The following is a 22167-nucleotide window of genomic DNA, read 5'->3' on the forward strand; positions in this document are numbered from 1 at the left end:
TACGTTACATAAACATGTAATGTACAATACTGCAATACCACATATTGTACAGTGTAACCGCTTAACATCAGCATATTAGCCTTGTCATTGTGAGCATGTCAGCTCGCTGTCATTAGCATTTTTAGCTGTTCCTTCTTTGCCACCTTTTTCAAACTGGGTTGAATGTGAGTTGAATTTCAGTAAGGTTAAAATTCCAGTGAAAGTAACAGTTGTTCAACATTTATTAGCTCCAAGTCCAACATGGTCTGCTCAGGTTCAGTTGCCATTGTTTGAAGTACACAAAGAAACTCAACACAGTGGCATAGGAACTCAAATACACACACCATTTTAAATGCTCACAATGGCAGCCACTTGCAAAGGCTCATAGAATCACAAAGCCACAAACATAGCTGCAGTCTTATTAATGTAATAACAAAATGATCAAATTAAATAAAGAGGTTCTTTCACATGTTTTGTACAGTTAGAGACATCTATACTGAAATGTGAGGCATTGCCGAGCTTCAACATGAAGAAATATTTACCTCCTGTAGTGCTTATTGAAGAGTTTGCTTTTTGGTTTTTTATCTCAGTTCTTAAAATGGTCCTCAGTTCCTCTTGCGACCATTAAAAGATAAATCTTGAGTAGAGTTTGGATTTTGTTAAACCTGCAGATGCACTGTAACCCTTGAGGTGTTTTCCTTTGGGTATGAATCTCCTCTCCTAGACCCTTCAACCTTAATCAAGCATACTGAGTTTGTAATCACATTCATTTTACACATGATAAAACATTTAATATGATGCATAACCCCTCAGTGTCCAGTGCATTTTGAATATTTTGTGTGTCCTTGAACTCAACGTGACTAATGGAAAATTGTTTGTAATGTGTACCTTAAGGAATAGATAAGTACTCTTGTAGACTGATGCCACTTTACACTGTATATATCTAATCCTTCAGTACAATCTAAATGTAATAGTCATTGTTAGCATCGTCCAAAATGAGAGGAAATCGACAATCTTGGAGCTCTTAAGTGAGGTAATTTTTCACTCTGCAGACTGTAGCTTGGCACAGAGTTATCTGCTACTAACCCCCATCAGAAAATAATGAGTGTGCAGGGCTGCACACAGTTCTCCTGTCTAGTTTTCCCGACCTCCCTTCATCTACCACCAGTACCTGGCCTTCCCTAACCTTTCCTGTTCTCCTTGGCAGCCTCTCCTACTTGCTCACCTAATTAAAAGCTCAACCTCTCACCCCCTTCCCTATACAAAGACACCTGACTAAAGCCATGCAGGGACCCTGGCTCTTTTTGACGAACTGTATGATTGACAAGGTTGACGGTTGACCCAGTCTGTCAGCTTTTTCTTCAGACCTCAACAGGTTGATCATTAAGGTGCTCCACCTTAAGGATTTATTTTAGATTTAGTCCACACTGTGGCTTCTTGGGCGAAGGTCTTCACACTGTGTAGCTAAGACCAACTTTAGTCTGATTTTGGTTGCTGGGTAAGGAAAAGCTATGTTTGTACAATATATTTGTGTACTAAAATAGTGCTTTGATTTTTGTTTAGTGTGGCCTGCAACTGCTGAGTTGTTGAAGTCAGATAATATTATATTTCCCATGGGTCTGATATTTAAGTTCGGTATTTTTGAGCAATATAGTTGACTTTATGATTATTTTAGATACAATATCAAAGCAGCTTCTCTTTCTCTGAAGTGAAAAAAAGCCAGAAAATGTTGCACTTTTTCACTGCTGTGCTTTTCCCCTCACTCTATAATGTCACTTTAGAAAGGAATGACTTTGTATAATGACCCTTTTAATGTCTGCTCTTCCTGGGTTACTCTTCCTGTGTGTTTTTATCAGAGTAAAGCCCCCTGACAACCCCCCGGGTCCCTCCTTGCCCTCCCTTTGTGCCAACTGCCTAACTGCGCTGTTGCATCTTTCAAAATGGGTAATGGGGTTTAGAACAGCCAACGCTGCTCATTTTAAATGGTTCAAAGAGTTACTTGGATTGATGTCACTGTGGATACAGTTTGTCTCTCTCTTTCTGTTTTTCCTCTCCCGCACACACCCTTCCTTATGGCATCAGAAATGAACCTAAAAATAGACCAGCAGTCAACTGACAGGACAAACATGTACTTTGCATTATTTTTATTTAGCTGAATATATCGAGAGAACCCTCGATACTACCAGAGCACAACAGCATAAAAACATCTATAAAGCAAGATACAATCAAGGTAACAGAAAAGATGAAGCAAATTACATTTTCAAGTGTTTCAATAGGAAATAGCTCAACATCAAAGCAGCCGGCTGAGGGCCAAGCCTGTCTGAGCCTGTATACATCACAGCCAAAGTTTGTTGCAGTCTCCGTCCCCCCTTCTGCCTTTATGGCACATTTTCAGACCTAACGTAAAGCCATTTTACAATGTTTATGTTTTCATTTGTATGTGTGTGTGCTTCACACCTGCAGAAAACATGACCCATTTTATCATGTACTGCTTTATCTGGAAAGGGGCTGTTGTGCAGGTTCCCAATTTAAAAATATTCATGCATACCGATCCCGCTTAAAAATGGAAATGTATTCAAACTCTTCTCAAAACACCTGTGAACCCTTGCCACACACACACACACACAAAGTCAGAGGCACACACACGCACACAGAATTCAGTTTTCAGTTTTATTACCCAAGAGGTAAACCATTTTATAATGCTGTTTCAAAGGCAATTCTGTGGTACAATATATCAGTGGTAACATTTAACAAATTATTATCCTCCACTGACTTCAAAGCATTGTTCATAAAACTGCTTTTGTCTGTGCTTTATCTTTATAAATCATGCTGCTGTTTCAGAAAGAAATGTGCACTTCTCTTTAATCAAACATAAAGCTGAACAAAAAAAGACATAAACACATGCTGTCAGCAAAGCAGGTATTGATCCAGAAGTTTGCTGTGCAATTAGATGTTTTGTCTGTAACCATTGTTTTAAAGTCTGCCACTTAGTCCCAGTGGCATTTCAATAGCTGCGAGTTTGACGTGCTCAGCTTCATCCCACAGAAAGACGGGGGCTCAGACAAAGTGGGCAGGGCCCTCCTCATTCTCAGGCGTCTGCTTCAAAGCTTTCCTCTTGCGGTGAATTGCTTTTTTGGTTGATTTACTGTAAGTGTTAGTGTTGATGCAGGTGATTGATGAAGGGGATACACCAAACATGTTGAGGAGATTGAACATAGCCTTACCTTTTCTTATTCACTTGCTGGAACACCAGCGCTTGTTTCCAAGGTAACATTATACCCAGCCAGCTCCTCTGTACCACAGCTAGACAAGCTACTATTTTCTGTCCCCCCGTTACTACTATTAACATTACAAAATAGAACAGATAAGATTGATTCGACTGGCCACGTCTCCTCACCATATGATGTGCTTTAATGCACCTAAAATCTCAAGTTTTTCTCAATAATTTTAAGTACTCATATGTATATTATAAATAAGCAACACTAACAGTTGAAGGTTAAAAAGCATCCTGTGATATTCTATATGAAGAGCTAAAAGTTAAACTCAACTCAACAATTTAATCAAATTTGATCAATATAAACAATCAACCCTGCAACCCTGTCTTAAATTCATTTAGTCAGATATTTCTAATCCCATAATGGAATGCATCACATTTTAAAGATGTGAAAATTGCAGTCGTGCAACTGATGACGACTCATCAGTGTCATCAAGTCTCAGTTTACTGCTCTCTATAGACAGAGCTACTGAGTGTTTATATTAAGGGAAAACTGAATGAGTGAATGAGGGAGAGATTTTGTGACATCACCAGTGACGTTCCTCTTGACATCACCTTTTTCCAACCTTTTCCATTCAAATGTTGAAGTTGAGAGAGAAACCTTGTTTTTAAAAATATCCCTCAAGTGAAATTATGATGATGTCTTTATCATGAAAGCCATAGCAGAGAGAATTGGTGTGTGAGTAAGTGGGTTGGACACATTTTTTAGGTAGTCATTTTCTATGTATACTCCTGTGACTAAATAAACTTTGATTAATGAGTGCATTCAGGCTACAGTATTACTGTATCTGCTTTAATGAATGTTTAACCACCTGCCGTGTCTTATTAATCTGATAGTGGCGGTTTGAAATACAGCTGCAAGACTCTTTCCAGAGTACAGTTCTCAAATCCACAAGAAATCTCAACAAATGATGCTAAAAATAACAAAATGCACTCTTAGCATTGTTCTTTATGATAAATGTGCTGCGCTGGAAGACACAGCTGAACATCATTATCACAACAACTTTGGCCCCTTCTTTGTTACTGTTCTGGAATAGGACTGAGCTTACTGTGACCTCGGCCTTTGTTTGGTGGTCTGAAGTACAGCCTGCCACACGGCAAATGGAGGACTTTTACCCACCCCCTTCTTAAAAAGTGACAATAATATATCTGAAGAGGGCTGATAAGATTGATGTTCAGTACTAACAACACTTAACAGTCACGCTGGCTGCAGTCTGACTGGAACAAAAACTCCCTTTAGACTGGAGTTTCCAAACACTTTGCATACCATCAACAAATAAAAAAGCAGCATTAATAACCCAGCATTTGCCATGGGTATATTCTGCTTCTGTGTGTTAACTTGCTTCTGTGTCTTTAGAGGAAATCCATGACTTTATTGTTTATGTCTATAACAAGCCACCATGCTTCAAGTGGACAGAAGGGATGGGAGGGCAGGGACATGAGGGGTTGCAGGAGTCTTTTTAGTGTTGTTGCAGTTCCTGTTGCCTGCTGCTTGTCTGGAGATTTGGATGGTAGTCATAGATTACATAATATTGACTAATCTAATTTAAGTAATGGTTGGAAAATTTGAGGAATCTGATAGGTGCAAAGCTGTCTCGTTTACACATTCAACTGTAGAGAGAGTGTGATATACTATAATCAGGAGAAGCTGAAAATAACTGCAGTCACTTCCGGGGGGGGGGCTGTAAATGGGGACATGACATAAACAGCAAATAGTCTTTATTGCTTAGACAAGAAGGAGAGCCTGTGCTTTATGCTTTGTAAAATGTCAAAGCAAACAAGATGCCTTTCAGCATTCAGCCTCAGTTTTGGGGAAATTGTTTATTGTTTCAGGCTGATATGGATTAGGCCTGCAGTCTTTCAGAAGTAAATACACAGGTTTCAGAAGGGAAGTCATGTAAATCTCATGTTTTTTTTCCATTCTGCTTTCTCTGTGTAAAGCATAGTTGTAAGATAACAGGCACATCAAGTGCATAACACAATACTGGTTAAGCACAAACATGTAGGACAGAAAGATTAGTTTGTAATTCTCTTGATTTTTTTTCCACCCTACACACTAGTTAACAAGTGAAGCCCAGCAGCTCAAATCCATCACTGTCCTCGCATTAAATCAAATCCAGGCCAGGATTTTCAGCTTTTCCTTTGCATAAAATAATGATGAATACAATCCCTGCCATATTGTTAGGGGAGTTGTGAATAATAAAGAATAGTGCTGTATTGAGCATATTACTCTGCTCCTTTCCTCTGTCGGAACAGGTTTCCATAAAACACACTGATTAATAATACATGTCCAATACTTGCTCAACTCCTTCAGGGTCAGCTATTATCCTGTAGCAGTCTTGGAGCTCTGACTGCATCCTGCTGCAAAAGAAACGTCCTTTTACTCCATGATTGCTTTCGACTGAAAAGAGGCATGTTTCTAATGTCTTACTTTTGAGAGTTTCTAAGTGTATTAATAGCTTTTGAACCATCACAGTTTGGAAACATTACCAGAAGCTACTTTAAATGAATGTTGGATATGATTCTCAGTATCATCTGGATTTTGGTAGTCAAGAGTTGAGTACATAGAAAGCACCGAATTCTTCATTCCTGGGATAATCTCCACATGTTTGAAGAGAGTACAATTAAAAGCCTCAGTTTCCTCAGGCTGTAACTCCATGAAAATTCAGTTGCTCCCCAAACTTCATCAGCCCTTAATGCTCTTTATTTCCCCCCCATCCATTATGAAATAGAATTAAACAACCTATTATTGCCTCAGCTCTCAACACCCTTTTGTTGTCTGTTTTTTGTTTTATTATGGCTAATATACTTATTGTCTCCTTTTTGGACAAATATTTAAAAATGTAAGTTAATTAAAGAGCAGATTAAAAAAAGTTTTCATTTAAGTTTCTGTGAATATGAGCATATGCTGAATGCCTGGAATGGAAATTAGACTAAATGTAATTGCCTTCATAATCGAAAGCACTTTTCCTTTAAAGCTTCAATTGGGGACTTTTTGAGCATATAAATTATTGATAGTTGGAAAAGGATTTTTGTGGAGTAAGCCTCTTAGAAGGAGAAGAGCCTAGTGGAAACTTTTTTTTAACCTTGTAGTTGCTTCAGACTTTAGACCCAGACTCACTGTCGGATACCACAGAGGATACATGATAGACCTTGGCTGTTGTTAAACCTTTATTAAATCTTGCTGACATGGATTCATAGCTTACATAGTTTGCATCCAAGAAAAACGGGAAACCTCCTTTTTTCCTAAACTTGTTGCCTTAATCGCTGGAGAAAAAGAGGTCAAATCCACTTGAAGGAACATTGGATCCAAATAGGTGAGCTTGTGAATAAAGTATACTCAGTTGCCTCAGTTGCCAGGTTATTAGGTACATCTAGCTGTACAGTGTAATACCACAATGCTGCAATAAAGTTTTTGTTGAAATTGTTTTAGAGAGGTGTTGCCTCAACTTTATGATCATTCAGAGACTGTAGTTTATGGTTCTGTTGGATTGTATTGTGTTATACTGAGAGGGTTTTCTAACCTTTTGTCCACCTCATGTAAATCAGAGAGGTTAGGCTAAATATTAGAAACCTGGCAGTGTTAGACTGCACCAGTGGGTGTACCTAATAAACTTTAGTAATTAGTATATATCCACATACATTACTGAAGAGTAAATGTTCAAAAAAAATTCAAACTACAATCATGTCTCACTACAGGTCTCACAAACATTATGGATGTTAACAATTATTTTACTTCCACCTGAAAAAAATGATAAATTTGAATGATTTTTTTTATTTTTTTCTTGAAACATAATTAGTCAAATGTCTGTCTGTCTGTCTGTCTTTGAAAAGAAATGAGTCTGTGATGTTGAGGAGAAAAAGCAAACTTGCAGTAATAGAGGTCTTGTGACTGTGGCTATAGGATATCTCTGACTCTTGACATTTTACAGTCTTTAATAGCAGCAGACCAAAATTACACCCGTGAAAGTTTTTAATATTCCAGGGCAGCTGTTGTAAAATCCCTCTGTAACCTTCAAGAGTAGACTGTAGTCTGGGTTTTTCACTGCCAGTGTTGTTGTCCTTATCATTATCCTCAACTATTTACAATCTGTGGCACTCAATTCAAGACAGAGAATTTTGTCGTACAACCTTAAAATGTACTAAAATATGTTAATACAGTGTCTGTCAAATTATAATGATGCAGAAACAGTCACAACAGACAGAGTGATGGTGTTTTCCTCGGGCGATTCTTCAGTCTCACACCTTTTAATTATTAATGTTACATTGACACACTGCATACTGAATGAAGGAAAGGTTATGAGTTACAGAAATATAAGGAATCCTGTCTGACAAGAGACAGGGTTATGAAATTAATTAAAGCAGTGAACTTTGAAAACCTATTATAACAAAGGGTCTGGCTGACATATGAAGAAAGTACAGGTATGTTAAGCTGTAGATCACTGTAAAATAGAAGAAGAAGGTCTGTGACTGAAACATATTACAATAGATATGAACTTTGGAGCTTTATCCTCCTTTACCTTTCTTCTCTATACTCCCTCTATTACCGGTGCTGTCATAGAGATAATGTGGATGCTTGCTTTTGTTCTGTTAAGTAAGTTTGATTTGATTTTGCTCTTGTCATTTGTTTTACAGCTTTTGTTGCCTACTTTTTGATATGAAGCATGATTTTTCTTTCATCATTCAGTATGTGAAGCCTGCATTAAATCATTTCCTAATGTCCCAGAACCCTAGCTCTGGATATTTAATCACTAAACGCATGGATAGGTACAGCAAGACTGCCAGAATCCACATCCCAGAGTCACTTACTACAATTAGTTGAATATTGAACAAGGAGTTTTGTGGGGAAAAATCAATACTGGCTCACTGCAAATGCAAAAATGACACAGTCTGTAATCTTTCTCTTTTAGGGGAACAGTGGAGGCACGCTTTGTTTATGTCTTCGTTTTGGGCATCCTCTTCACGGGCACCAAGGACCTGCTGCGATCCCAGATCATCACAGCAGATGTCAAACTGAAGAGCAGGGGATTATGGGAGATTTACAGCGGCTTGGTCTTGTTGGTTTCGCTATTGTTTCGTGCTCATAACCTGCCAGTGCTGTGCGGCTGCCTGTTGATCCAGACACTCATGGCTCAGTTTATCTGGAAGAAACTCCACTATGACGCAGCTCAGACGACCATCATGCACTACTGGTTTGGTCAGGCCTTCTTTTACTTTCAGGTAAAGAACAATGATGATGTCAGTGTTCACGTACATTTTAACAGCCACTATGTCTGTCTGTCAGGAATATGTAGAAGGTGTGTCGAAGAGTAACTTAACACCAGGCTGACCAAGCAGTGTTTTGCTGCCCTCTCTAGTTTTGCCCAGCAGTGATATTGGGTGTGGTTGAATGTGGTCAGAGGTGTGCTTTGTTGTTGACCACACCCAACAATGATGTCACAGGGTAATGCAGTAATAAGTAATATAGTATCTGTATGAATTTGAATTGCAAACATCATCAATTTTTTCATGATTTTTTTATGTTAGAGAAGTGGGCTTGTGGCCAGAAGGTCACCTGGTCACACCAGCATTTAAAGGAGCTATTTGTAAGTTTTGCTCTCACTACGTAGCCAACGTTAGCATTAACAGCTGTTTACTTAGCATCCCAGAGGAAATGTTGCAGGTTCAACATCATACTAAATTCCTTTACTTGCCAAGAGCTGTCTCCTACAGGGGAAAGCAATACCAGTGTTTTGCTTCTAGTTCTATCACTTATCTTCTTCTACTGAGTTAGCATGCAAACAAGATAGTCCTGGCCCAGCTGGTCAATCAATATCTGATAGTGACTCATTGTAGTGTCCAGTCTGCCCAGAAGAAGAAGCACAGCTCACAGGGTGTATTCTAACCTGTTGTATTCTAAATGAAACAATTGCTGAAGTTGAAAAATCACGTGAAAAATCATGTGAAAAATCACCACGTCACCAAGCTTTAAACAGCAAAATATTCAGAAGTGCAGATAAAAATTGCCACTTTCTGCTGTGACCAGACCTTAAGTGTGCTTTACTTGAAAAGGGCCTTTAACCCCCAACTGCTCCAGTGGAGCTACTCAGTGACCATCAGTTTAGACTGTAGTTCCACAGCTTCCAGATTTAAATGTGCATAACTGTGTAAGGTGAAGCCTTGTGTTGAGTTACTGTTTGTTTCTTAAGAATAACGTCAGACCCATCGTGATTCAGATACAGTCATGCTGGTTTGTGGGTGCTATAGCTGTAGTTGTTGTTGCTTTTGCCCTTTTCACAGGAATTTGTTGACAGTAGGAAAAAAATACAATTATGCCCATTATATCCTTTAAGTTTTCAGGCTTGACTATAGTCTGGTCCAGTAAAACTGACCTTCAGAAAGTCTTGCCGTTAAAATAAATCATAAACAATTGCCAGTTTACAAATCACAACTATTTCAAAAACTGAAACATCCACTGGTGCTAACACCACAAAGGACATAAGTATGGAGCTGTGTGTCAGAGCTAAAATCACCACAGCTCACATCTACAAAAAGGAGTTCACAGAACAACAAAACCTAAGTTTTTCTTGTCTGATTGTAAGAGACATCTAATTTAACACTGTGACACAGAGTGTAGCAACATTTAGGAAAGCTATCACCACTGATAAAGGATACTGTAATAGCTGCCATTCTGGTCAGAGGAAGTGTTTGTGTGTAAATTATATTACTTTCATCCAGCACTGGCATGAAGGCCAACTGGACTAGTTGTTTCCTGTGGATGTGTTATGAGCTATAAAAATGTTCCTCAAAGGCAGATCTGATACCTGCCATTTGATTTAACCTCCACCCAAGACATATATGTGGTTAGCAGCTGTGTATTGTTGTCAACACTGAACTTCCACATTGCTAACAATTTAATAGCCCTCATCACCTTTGGGTCATTAATACTGTGATGGGCTCGGGAATAGACCGCCACCAGACAATTTTCAGTCTAACCGCCCAGGCATGTAATTACAGACCTTTGAGTAATAATGTTCTCAACGAAGCTGTAACCATAATGGATCTGTAAAGCTGCGACATGTGATTTAAATTTGCTGCTCTGAAACAAAAAGTGATGTCATGCAGAACAATCAAAATTATGTTGAATTAAAATCTAATCAGGGAGTACAGTTACAGCTGATCAGGGACCTCCGGGTTACAAATTGATCAAAGTTGTGAGATATTACTGCAGAATCTAAAACAGTTGCTTTTCTGCTTTGTTTTCAGAAGCTTTATTATAAATATTGGCAGACGGCTGTTGTTTTCAAAGTGTCCTTGTTCTTTGGCAGTCAAACGCACTAAAACACAAGAGGACTGTTCCAGGTAACCTCACCTGCAGAGAGTTAAATCATAGCACTTGATGAATTAACTGTCTCAAAGGAGAAATTTTGGCCACCTGCATTTAGCTGTCTTGATCACTTGGAGTGATGGACAAGTCAGACTTTGCAGTGGATTTCCCTGGATTTATCTCCATCCCAAAACCAGGTGGTTGGTAAAGCAGCAAGGAGGCGCTTATTCTACAGAAATGAGACAGTTTGTGCAAATGTTTTCGTTGTAGGGACAACTCACCCCGCGGGTATGAATTCAGATGCAACTTAGCAACCTTCTGTAGAAAATATGAATCATCACAGGGATGGTTTTAGAGCTCAGGACTGAGAGTTGCACTCATTTAATTAATCCGACAAAAGTGACTTGCAACAAGCGTCATCGCAGAAATTACAGACATCAGAACAGACTTTCTCCAACAGAGGTGTGTCTGGAGTCATTTGTTATCCATCCTCACACACTCCAGCAAAGAGCTCTATTAGACCAACCTCACTCTCTGACAGTTGTTATGACAATCAATTTTGTCTGAAATTCATACATAAAACATTTTGTGCTCTCCTGGTTTTTTATAAGTGATGTATTTGTTGATGGTGTAGAATGATGTTCGAAAGATCACAGCATGATTTCAGCATGAAAACATCCATAATGCAGCCTCCATCCTGCTCACTGATATTCGCTGTCTGCCTAAAATGGAGCCAGCTGTTAATGTTCTCTTCCTCTGTGACCGGAGACGTGTGCACAGAAGGAAAGTAAACAGTTACTTGATGTGCTGCTTATGGATCATCATCACATTCAGATTTAACAGGGAAGCCATCCCTGATTTTCTGCTGTTTCCCACAGATGTTTTTTTTCCCTTTGTGTTTGCATGTAAAGGGTGGAACATAAATGCAACAGCCTGATAATCTGAATACATTGTAATGGTAATTATCACAAGGAAATTGAATTTGTTGAGTAAAGCACTTACAAAATGAAATACTAATGAGCCAGTTTGAACTTACTTGGGAAAGATATGACTGTGCCACCCAGAGATCAGATTAAACACCTGAGCAGTTTAAACACAAATTACACAAATCGTCCTGACCAAAGAACTGAAAGAATAATTTTCCAGTGTTCTTGAATTTAAAAAAAGCTTTTAAAAGGACTCCTTCACATGCAGGTTGAGCCTGTGATGAAACAACTATGTAAAGATCCCTAACATGCATTTCAAGGTTATGAAATGTGTCTTCACATTAGCATATTTTGTCAAACTCTTGTGCTGTGTTACAGTTGAAGCAAGACTTATTTTCCTTGTGTGAATATATCTTGCATTTACAGAACTATACACCCTTTATATTGTGGCTATGAATCCTGATTGCATTGCAGAGATAAAATCTTCTAAAGCTCGAGATGAAACTTCTGAACATGAAAGAAGAAAATAAAACAAGGTTAGAAAAGTTTTATATTTGCAGTTTACCACAGGCATATTTGGCTTGTTCCAGACGTACTGGAAATTGGTCGTTAAATAAGCTAGAAATATGCTTTTTTTAAAAAACAAAAGTGTGTTCTGGCACACAGACGTACGCTCGCATACACAGTAGCCTGAGTGGGTCTAACAAGAGTCCAACAGACCGAAGGCTGCGTGTGCTGCTCTGGTCAGAGACTGGAAAACACAAACAACTGGGCTGCTGGGAAGTTGCCAGAAGCTCAGTGTAATGATGATAAAGCAAAGGACCAGTTCTTTAAAGCTCTGAACTGCTTACAAAGCTTCACCCACAGATCTTTGTGTACTCTTTTTTTTTGTCTTTATGCAGGGTAGGTTATTTCTGCGCCCCCAGCGATGCTAAAATAAGATCTCTTTGTGCTCCTGCAGGGCAATTCCAACAACATTGCCACAGTCGACATCTCAGTCGGGTTCATTGGACTGGAAAGTTACGTTGAGGCACCTGCCATCTTCTTAACGGCCCTCAACACTTATGCAGGGCCCCTGCTATGGGCGTGTCACCTCGTCTGCTACCTCAGCTCAGAGAGAGACAGGTAAGAGTTTAAAAGTCACTCTGTGGCAGTGATCTCACACCGGGCACGTCTGCAGTCTGCAGGGGCTAAGTGGAGAGTTCAACTCAATTCAATTAAACTAAACTGACTAATGTTATTATTTGATTTAAAATATGTTAACATGTTAAGGAGAAAAAGAACAGCAAAGTAGGATTAGAAATTGTTGTGCAGATCTTTACTATTATATTTACAGTAACCACTAATTTGCCCATCAGCCCGAATCTGAAAACCAGTAAGCACGCAAGCAGAAAAATTAAAATAGTTTGCTAAAAGTAATGGATATGTAAGTGATAAACTGATTTGAAATATTGAGCTAAAAGTAGTTAACAGTTGAAATAGTTAGCTGAAAGTCATGGAGATGGTTAAAACATCCAGCTTCTGTGACTTGAAGTGGTAGTAGTATAAATTCCATCTTGATCATGGCAACCTTAACACTGACAAGTAAATGTTCTGAAAACATATAATTAATAGTTTGAACATAAACATGATGGTAGAAAATTAATTTCATTTAAACAAACTTTGGTTTTAAACCTTCTGTGGCAGTACATCCACACACATTGCAATGACTAGTGAGTGTTGGTTATATCTTTTCTGTACTTTTTTCCTCTTAAATTCTCTCTGTGGGGACAGTGCAGGTGCACGAAAATGTTCTGTTAATTGGTTTACTAGTGGCAACAGGGAGATCTGCTTGCAGAGTATCAAAGATGCATGTAAACAGCTTAACCTGCTCTGGAGAGAGGCCAATAGCTGAGTTGCTGTATGTGTGTGAATGCAGCCAATAACTACAGCTTCCCCTCAGCATGAGGCCCCTGCACAGTACTGAGTGATGAGGTCTGTGGCTGGGCAACAGCTGCCCTGCTGATAGAGCCAAAGCTAAAATGCTCTTTTAATGTAGACAAAGGATGGTATTTGTATAAAAGGGGTTTGTTTAACCTGCTTCTGTTGTTTAAATGCCAGAAACAGAAATTCAAGGATATATTACATCTCAGGCTGCAGCCTTGTGATAAAAAGTCACAACTTTATGAAAAAAAAAAAGTTTTTACCACAGAAATTAGACTGCAGAGGGTATATATATATATATATATATATATATATATATATAATATATATATATATATATATATATATCCATGCATGATTTAGATCCTTAATAATCTTTGATCTTGCATTTGAATATGATTAACTTTTCAGTAGACCAGACAGTCTCTGATTAAAAAGTTCTGCTCATCTTAAAATATTTGTGCTGCTGGAGGCACAGCTCGGGGATGTTGAAGTTGATCCATTCATCCATCAACATTTTGGTCCTGAATGGCTCCTGGCTGGCAAGTCATGAAATCTGATGTGGACATTAAAGGTCCCCAGAGAATGACTCTAATATTATGATGGTGAACAAGACACTGCAGATATCCATGGGAGTTTCACCATCACCACCCCAATATTTCCACTTTTAAGTAGAAATACCAAAATTTATTCAGCGTTAATGGCTCCAAGGTGATTATAGTGACCTCCATTTTTCCTGTGGCACCGTACTCAGGGAAAACTGAATTATGAAAACCCACTAAGAGTAAAGGAGCTAGAGGGTCAAAGAAACCACACTGAGATTGTAGCTAAAAAACAGCAAGTCAGGTGAAGCTTTCACTTTCTACTAGAAAGACAAGAGAGAAGGAAAATGACTTTGCAGTAACCAATGACAACATGACACCTGAGGTGTATTGTGTATTTACTATATATAAATTCAAATTGCTGCTTAAAATGTTACCTCATGAAAACTAAATTCAGATGCAGCACTAATCTATTTCACATGCAACAACAGTGCAAACAGGCAGTAAATCACATTTAGACTGACTGCACGATTGATTCACCCACAAACAGCCTTTAATGGGAAGTGATGGTGGTGCCTGGCTGCCTCGCCACATTCTCTGTGGTTTTACCCTCTGAACAGCCAGATCGCCAGGAAGTTGTTTGGTCTGCCCATCACTTTGATAGTGAGGGCTGAATGAAGACTGCAGCTCTAGAGGCATTGCAGGGACTTTAGCCTCATTCTGTGATGCCCTTCAAGCTGATATCACATTAAATCCAACGTGTAAACATCATGTACTGCATCACAGTGCTGGACACATGACCATCTTTCATTGTTGACATTAATCATAGTGTTTGTGCTTTCCACAGAAGCATAATATACCTGTAATATGCACGCAGAGGCACTGTGACAAATGAAACTCTAAAACAGTCTCATGCAGAGTACAGTAGCTCATTTAAAATTCACTCTGCACCATCAGCAGCTCAACCACAAGGCAAGTACTGGAAATGGGCTTTGATCAATAGCTGTTCAACGGGTTTCCCTCAACACTGTCAAACTCCACTTAAAGCAATACTGTGATTTGAAGAGAATGTTTTCATTGTTTTAGTCCACATAATCACTGTAGACCTTCAGGGCCAGCTAATCAGTGGAGATGCATTGCAACCTTACGATCATCATTAAAACTGTCTCTAAAGTCACTTATTCTGACATAAATACGAGAAGCTAAAAGTGTATTCAGGTCATGTTATTTACTATGTATATCTTGTGCTTTATTTCCAAGAAGCTGCACTGGCACTTTGAAATTACCTTTGTTGAGAGCTGTGAAAAAGCACAAGTGGAGGTGGTGACAGACTGTTGGTCTTTTGTGCAGCATGCTTCTTTGTAAACTTATGAGTGAGATGGTTTACTGAAATACAATGTACTGAGGGACAGTCAGTCACTGCTTCATTTTTACACATTCATTAAGACCACAGTGGCTTTTTTCTTTGAGTTATGCACATGTCCTTCTTTCTCCCACTTTCTTCAGCTTGTTTCATTTTGTTAGATGAGTTTCACACTTTGGATAAATGACATCAAGCTGAAGTAGAGCTAAGCTTCTTTGTCACCTCATTCATTTATCAAACTGTGAATTAGAAAAGATGTCAGAGATGTGGCACGTCATCTCCACTGAGAGAATTAAGTCACTGGCAGGATTTTACAGATTGGCTGTTTACCTTGGTAACCCACCTGAGAGGTCGCACATGAATGTTTTAGTGGCTCTTTGAGGCAGGACACAGAAATAAACTTAAGCTGTGTAAAAAAACATCAGCTCTGTAGAAGTAGCCATTAGATGAAAAGCTTAACCTTTATGTTGATTCACAGAGTGTGGTGGGATTCAGTTTTGCTTTGTTTTTTTTGTTTTTTTCTTCTTTTTAACAGCCATGCCGTCATGGCATCTTTCATCTAAGTTACCATGACAATAAACTCAGCAACCTCATTTCTTTTCATCTGAGGGCATGGAGACTTTGCTAGTTTTACAAATTAGTCCATTAGGGAGACACAACCAACAAGACAAGTCCCAGCTTAAACATATCACCTGTATTTATTATTTGGACATAAAAAGTAAAGTTATTGTTAGTATCATAACTGGAAACATCAATTTGAACTTGCAGGGCCAAGTCCTTGATGTTTTAAAGTGTGTTCACCATTGCTTTGAATTAAGTGGTTTAAGTAACTGTGTTATACCGGAGAAATCCTTCACTAAATTTGTGTTGAGCTCTCAGTAACTGCTAACAAGTTTCAAACTGGTGATTTATTAGTCTAGTCGTGATGTCATGTTGTATTTACTAGTCGTTTTGCACCATTAGAGACGTGACTTGGCTAGTAAAGTAATAAGTGGATTGGTTGCTAAGAAACATCAGTAGCACTGTCCAGTTGAAAGCAATCAACTATGTTGACAGGCTGTCTTGTATTGTGACAGGCTGTAACATAACATGCAAGAAATTACAGTTTTCACTGGTCAAACTTAATATTACACTGAACTTCCTGTCATCTTACTTTGTTTTGTTTAGTGTGTGCACATTGTTCATAGTATTCATACAGTTTAGACTGAAGCTAACCAAGCCTACATTGCCATCTCATTAAGCAAAACTGGCATAACATTTTGTGATTTGTGTTATGTTATTTTTGTGAAATGTCATTTAAATCTTTCTGGTTTACATCATTATTTAAAGAGCATTTTATCAAGAGTCAAGTAGGATTTGTCAACCATGCTTCCATTGTTCAGCTAACTGCATAACAGTTACACTGGCATTTACTGAATGAAAGCATTTAGTAACAGCTGATCTCAGAAGAACTAGTATGTGCAGTGCAGCCTGTTTTAATGTAGTAATTCTCCACAACTCTTAAATTATGACGAGGTTAAGAAGAGCTGGTGCAACTGTCTCCTGACCACTTGTGTTCCTTTTCATATAATGTAATCAGTGGTTAAATTCAAGTGTTAACATGTTCATCAAGAAGATTGTTGTCAAAAATTGAATTTTCCTTCGGGAGAGGATCTCCAGCTCTTAGTTCACAGATGTAGCTTTGCAAAAACTACACCAACGTAAAAGAATTTCATTCTGTCTCTCAGACACAGGACAGCAGAGCAACAATTACACTTTCACTTTTCTCTGTTGCCTACTCCATTCAAAAAAAGTGTATCATTGATTATTGGTCACTGTTTGATTACATTCTTCACTAACATTTGTGTGTATGTGTATCTATGTAGAAGGGTGTGTGTGTGTGTGTGTGTGTGCGGGTGCACGTGTGTGTGTCAACTGGCCCTTTGATTAAATTTCCACCTCCAAGCTGGACTACTTCCCATGTCTCCTACTTCATCAGCGAGCCTTCTCTTGTCTTGGGAAAAAGGCTTGAAGTTCCTCCCCCTCAGCTGGGACTCTGCCTGTTTGAATGAACAACATCCCTGCGCTAATTTACGCATGTGTTTCAGTGCGTCAGAGATGAAGTGTACACATACACGACTCTTTGTGTATCCATGTGTGTTTGGTTTTACATCATCACCTCCTAATCTCCTCGCTGCATCCCTCCTCCCATCATGCATGTTTTAAAGTCATTTACTTCTCTATCAGAAATTGCCAGCAATCCGTATTATTGTGAAAAGATAATTGGATCAGACTCTTCTCTTGGGTACATGCATAAGGTAAAAGCTCCGAAATGTGAAAATGTGGCCTTCCCTGTGAATCATCAGAAACAATCTGCAGCTTTACTGAATCAACATCACCTCGCATCATTTAGAAAACATTAATCAGCTTAGGTTGACCTTGGTTCTCATAAAAACTTTTCTGCTCTACAGGAAGTTTCCCTATTATCTGCAGCACAGAGTCACCAGCTTTGCTCTCTGTGGTGCTTTCCTCCTCTCTGATGAATCCTTTTCCTCTCTGCAGGAGCCCGGTTGCAGTTGGGCATGGTTGCTACTGTTTGGCCCTGCTGAGGTCTGTGCCAGCTGCAGCCTACATTGTGCTGGTAACGGTTCTGCGCTACCATCTCTTCATATGGAGCGTCTTTTCACCCAAATTGCTTTACGAGTCCATGCACCTGCTGCTGACCGCAGGAGTGTGTCTCTTCTTCAACACCATGGAGCAAAACCACAGCTCCAGTAGGTCGTAGGCAGCCAAGGACGCAGATTTTCTGTTAAGTCAAATGGTCGGACACAGTCTGTTATTTCTGTAAAAGAAATGCTCCTAAAGACTGATGCCCATGACAGTATGCTCATAATCAATGCTTCAGAAAGAGCCCATCATCTGGACTCTGTACACCTGCTTTGCAAAAATACTTTCAGAATGCACCTACAATGTATTTTTGTGTTTATTTTATTTTATATATTAAATTCTTTCCAAGGAGAAAATATTTGCGAATGAATAAAAGTGGAAGGATGTTAAGACGATTTTTGAAAGAGAATAACTTTTTTTACGCGTACATACTGTACATTACCTCAGGGACTGGTGTGCAGCGAGCTGCAGTGCTACATAGGTGACAATGAGTTTGGTGTTTTGTCTTCATGGGTAATTTAACAACTTTAATGTGACAGAGGAAAACATTGTGTGCTTATGGTGAACAGAGTGTAAGCATGTGATGTGTGGGTGCCTCCTGAGCTGAACTCTTTTGATGTCAGTCGTTTTATAGGTCACCAAACTCAAAATGCCTTTGTAGGAAAAGCACAGGTGTTAAAACTAAAATTAAAGATGGATGAATTCCATGTAGCTGCTTCAGTGTCAGGCTCCTTGTATTGTTCGTGCTGGCTCACTGTCACACTGTCATGGCTTACTGGGACACTTGAATACAACAGAGCCATTGTTAGTGTTAACACCTGTGATTTCCCTACTGTGACAGGTCAAAATGTCTGCTGTGAGAGAGCACTATTGACTAATCATAAAGGTTTATGTTGTTCTGGAAAGTACAAAAAAAAAACAAAACTACAGTCTGTACCTGCACTCCCAGTCCAAGGACGACCTAAAGGCTTTTGTTTTAGATATTTTCAGATCAGATGAGCTGTTAGATGAGCTATGGTACTTCTTGTTCATACTCTCCATTTCAGGGTGTCTGCTTCAGTGCACTGGGATCAGGGCCCAGACAATAAACCAGATTTATCAAATTACAACATTGTTCATCTCATTTTGACCTAAATTTATTCATGACATAATTTTCAATAGATCAATGAATCCCATGTTAATTGATCATACTAAAGGTAGCTAACAATTGAATTGTAGCACATGTTGTACAGCTCTAGCTCAATTTGTATTCATTCAGTAGCAATTTTGGTGTCTTGGCACAAACATTTCTACTTCATATTATGTCAGCCAGAGGTCTGAGGCCCATTAAAAACATTTTATTTCAGTGTATCTCAGTGATGATCCAGCTTTAGTTATGTCGGGCACAAAATCCGTCTAAGGCAGCATGTAGGAAACACTCAATGAAATTGGTGTACGTACCTAAGAATCACTTATCAAGTCAATGTCAATTCCTCAACATAAACACATTTCATGTATATTTTTATTCTTGTTACATTTTCCGTTTACAATCCTACTGTTGCAGGATGTAAAAGGCAACTGGTAAATCACAAATACTGAGCTCAGTGGAATAAACAATCATTCATCAACAACACAACTTCAAGATGAAGTGAACCAATTTAGTACACTTTCCCCCCCTGCTTTTGTGTTTTCTTTTTCTTGTCTTCCACAGTAGGAGATATAGTGTGAGAAAAGCAGCTAAAAATATTCTAGTTGGATGACCTTAAGGTTCTGCTGAAGGAACATAATTCCCCTATTTTCTCTCCTTGTCCACCTGAATCCTCCTGTATATACATTACAGTTTTCAAAGTATAGGTCATATAACTTCCAGAGTCTGGCAGTGCACTGCACTAACTTCTACTCCATCTGGTCCTTCAGTATCACTGAGAATACCACCAAAGTAAAGTTGGCAAGCTGGCTATCATCCAAAGCAATAAGAATATGGAGCCAAAAGTGCAAACAATGTGTTGCTGTCCAAGTACTTATGGAGCATTCTGTATCATAACTATCTCTCTGACTGCTGGACTCCATTTTGAAGGTAAAGTCAGAAAATGGAAATATCTGAGCAGCAGTTACAGCGAGGACTCATGTCAGGGTCTCATCAAACCTTTTAATGTCATAAATTCGCTGCCTCTGTAACATCAGTTCATCGTGTTTTTTCATGTAATTTCTGTCATAAAAATGTTCCCACCTCCCATATGCAGTGCAGCCATCTTTTATTGCCGCAGCGCATTACAAAATAAGAGCACAGACTTTCATTCCGACAGTTATTTTGTTGAGTTATGGGCGTGTGTGATGTCAGTGAACAGCTGTGACTACTTCAAAGCTCCTCGCTGATTATAACCTGGCAGTTCTTACATCATTACCCTTTGAGATTTGTCCAGAAAAAAGCAAGTTGAAAGATTTAGTGTTAAGGCCACAGTGTGCAACTTTTCACCTTCAGGCAATAAAGTGAATCGTAAGTTCCCGCCCCAACACTTGTCACTCACCTTGATGAGCTGTCTGGCTTGAAACAGCATCTTGCCCGAGGCTATGATCACTGACATCCCTCAAGCCGCCACAGGTGTTGAGGAAGCAGATGCCAAACTGAGAAAAGAGGAAAAAAACAGCAGTGCCGGTGTTCTGTGTTTTTTTTGAATAAATTCTGTCTGATGCAAGACAAGCTTTACTCTTTATTTTGCTGCCATCGCAATTGTTGCTGTGACTCACCTTGACAGGGACCTTAACGCTGCCTACACCCATAGAAAATGGAATTTAAATGTCCTGAACATCATTGAGAAGTCAGAAAAACAAGTGGATTTACATCTGAATAGACAGGGTCACTGACAGACATACTCTGCATATGGATCACAGCAGGTTAGCTGGTTTGCATCAGAAGCAGGACACATTTAGCTCTGAGGTATCCAGGCTGAGAGCTGAATTGATCCTTTTCTAAATTGGCAGCACGATGTTGTCAAGTACCTTTCCTCTCTTTAGTTGGATATGGAACCTCACACAGACTTCAAACAAAGGCAGATGGAAACAGTTCATGAAGCAGATAATAATCTACATCACTCATGAGGATTATTCTGTCAGCCATCACTAGGCTTCATATCACTTTGCTCGTCTAACGACTATCACAACATCTTTGTAAACTGATATCTTTAAAGGAATAGTTCGATAATTTCCAAGTAATCAGAAGAGATGCTTGGAAGTAACTGTGCCTGTGCAACATATAGTCCAGGACATAAACCCTCCCCATCGGGAAACCACAACTTCTTGTTTTCATATGGATTACACAAACAAGATATATACAGTAACATGTTAATTGGTGAGCTGCAGGCAGAGTTGGCCTAATTGTTTCCCCCTGTTCATAGTCTTTATGCTAATCTCAGCTAACCATCTCCTGATGTTAGCGCCATACTTACCATACATATATGAGAGTGGTATTGATCTTTTCATCACACTCTTAACAAGAAAGTACATTTCACATAGCTGTCGGCATATTCCTTGAACTGCTAACACTGTGTGGCTGCTGTGTTTATCTTGGACATGTAATACAACGACATATGTATGTTTCATTTTTTGTTATGTTTTCTTTTGTCAAAACTATGTAGGTTTCTCCTATGATTGTAATTCTTGAAGGTGATTTAAATCACTCAGTATGAGCAGCAGTACATTATCTCAGATGGAGATGGATTTCCTGCTCTGAGAGATGAAAATGAATGTTGTTGTTGGTGGTGGTGGACTGCTCAGTGGGTTTTTACAGCGCTGAAGATGAATTATGTTTGATAGGGCAGCATCTCTCTGCATCTCATCAGCTCAGTTGCACTTAAAGTGTGACACCTCTTTACTTCTGTGGAGTTTGAGAACCTCCTGTAGTACTCTGAGACACAGTTTGATAATATCATTACATTTTTCTTAGTGCTGGCAGCAGATCGACTGCCATTGGCCTGCACTGTGATTAGTTTTTTCTGTGGGTTTTCTGTTGATGGAGTTTTGGTTTCTATAGGGGGCATTTTTCTGTTTCATTTTTCTTTGTGCATTCATAGATTCTAGTTCATTCTAAGCAAATCTGAAATGTAAAAGAATCACTTCAATGTGAAAGAGTCGATGCGAAACCTCATGAAATGGCTGTAGGCTGAGCCAGGCGAGAGTAGAGCAACAAAACAGAATTGTATTTACATAAAAACATTATAGACTATCACTTT

The 22167-nt window shown here is 39.0% G+C and overlaps 1 protein-coding gene across 1 annotated transcript in view; it reads left to right on the forward strand.

Annotated features, from left to right (window-relative positions):
• The window catches only part of pigg (phosphatidylinositol glycan anchor biosynthesis class G), a 54777-nt gene extending 36423 nt beyond the window's left edge, over window positions 1-18354 (forward strand). Inside the window, exons 11-13 of the mRNA XM_018669774.2 lie at window positions 8164-8473; window positions 12447-12610; window positions 17855-18354. Coding sequence (XP_018525290.1) covers window positions 8164-8473; window positions 12447-12610; window positions 17855-18077 — 697 coding nt within the window. The 3' untranslated portion in view covers window positions 18078-18354. The remainder of the gene's footprint in view (window positions 1-8163; window positions 8474-12446; window positions 12611-17854) is intronic.
• The last annotated feature ends 3813 nt before the right edge of the window (window positions 18355-22167 follow it).

This window comes from Lates calcarifer, linkage group LG8 (assembly GCF_001640805.2).
Source record: "Lates calcarifer isolate ASB-BC8 linkage group LG8, TLL_Latcal_v3, whole genome shotgun sequence".
NCBI lineage: Eukaryota > Metazoa > Chordata > Actinopteri > Centropomidae > Lates > Lates calcarifer.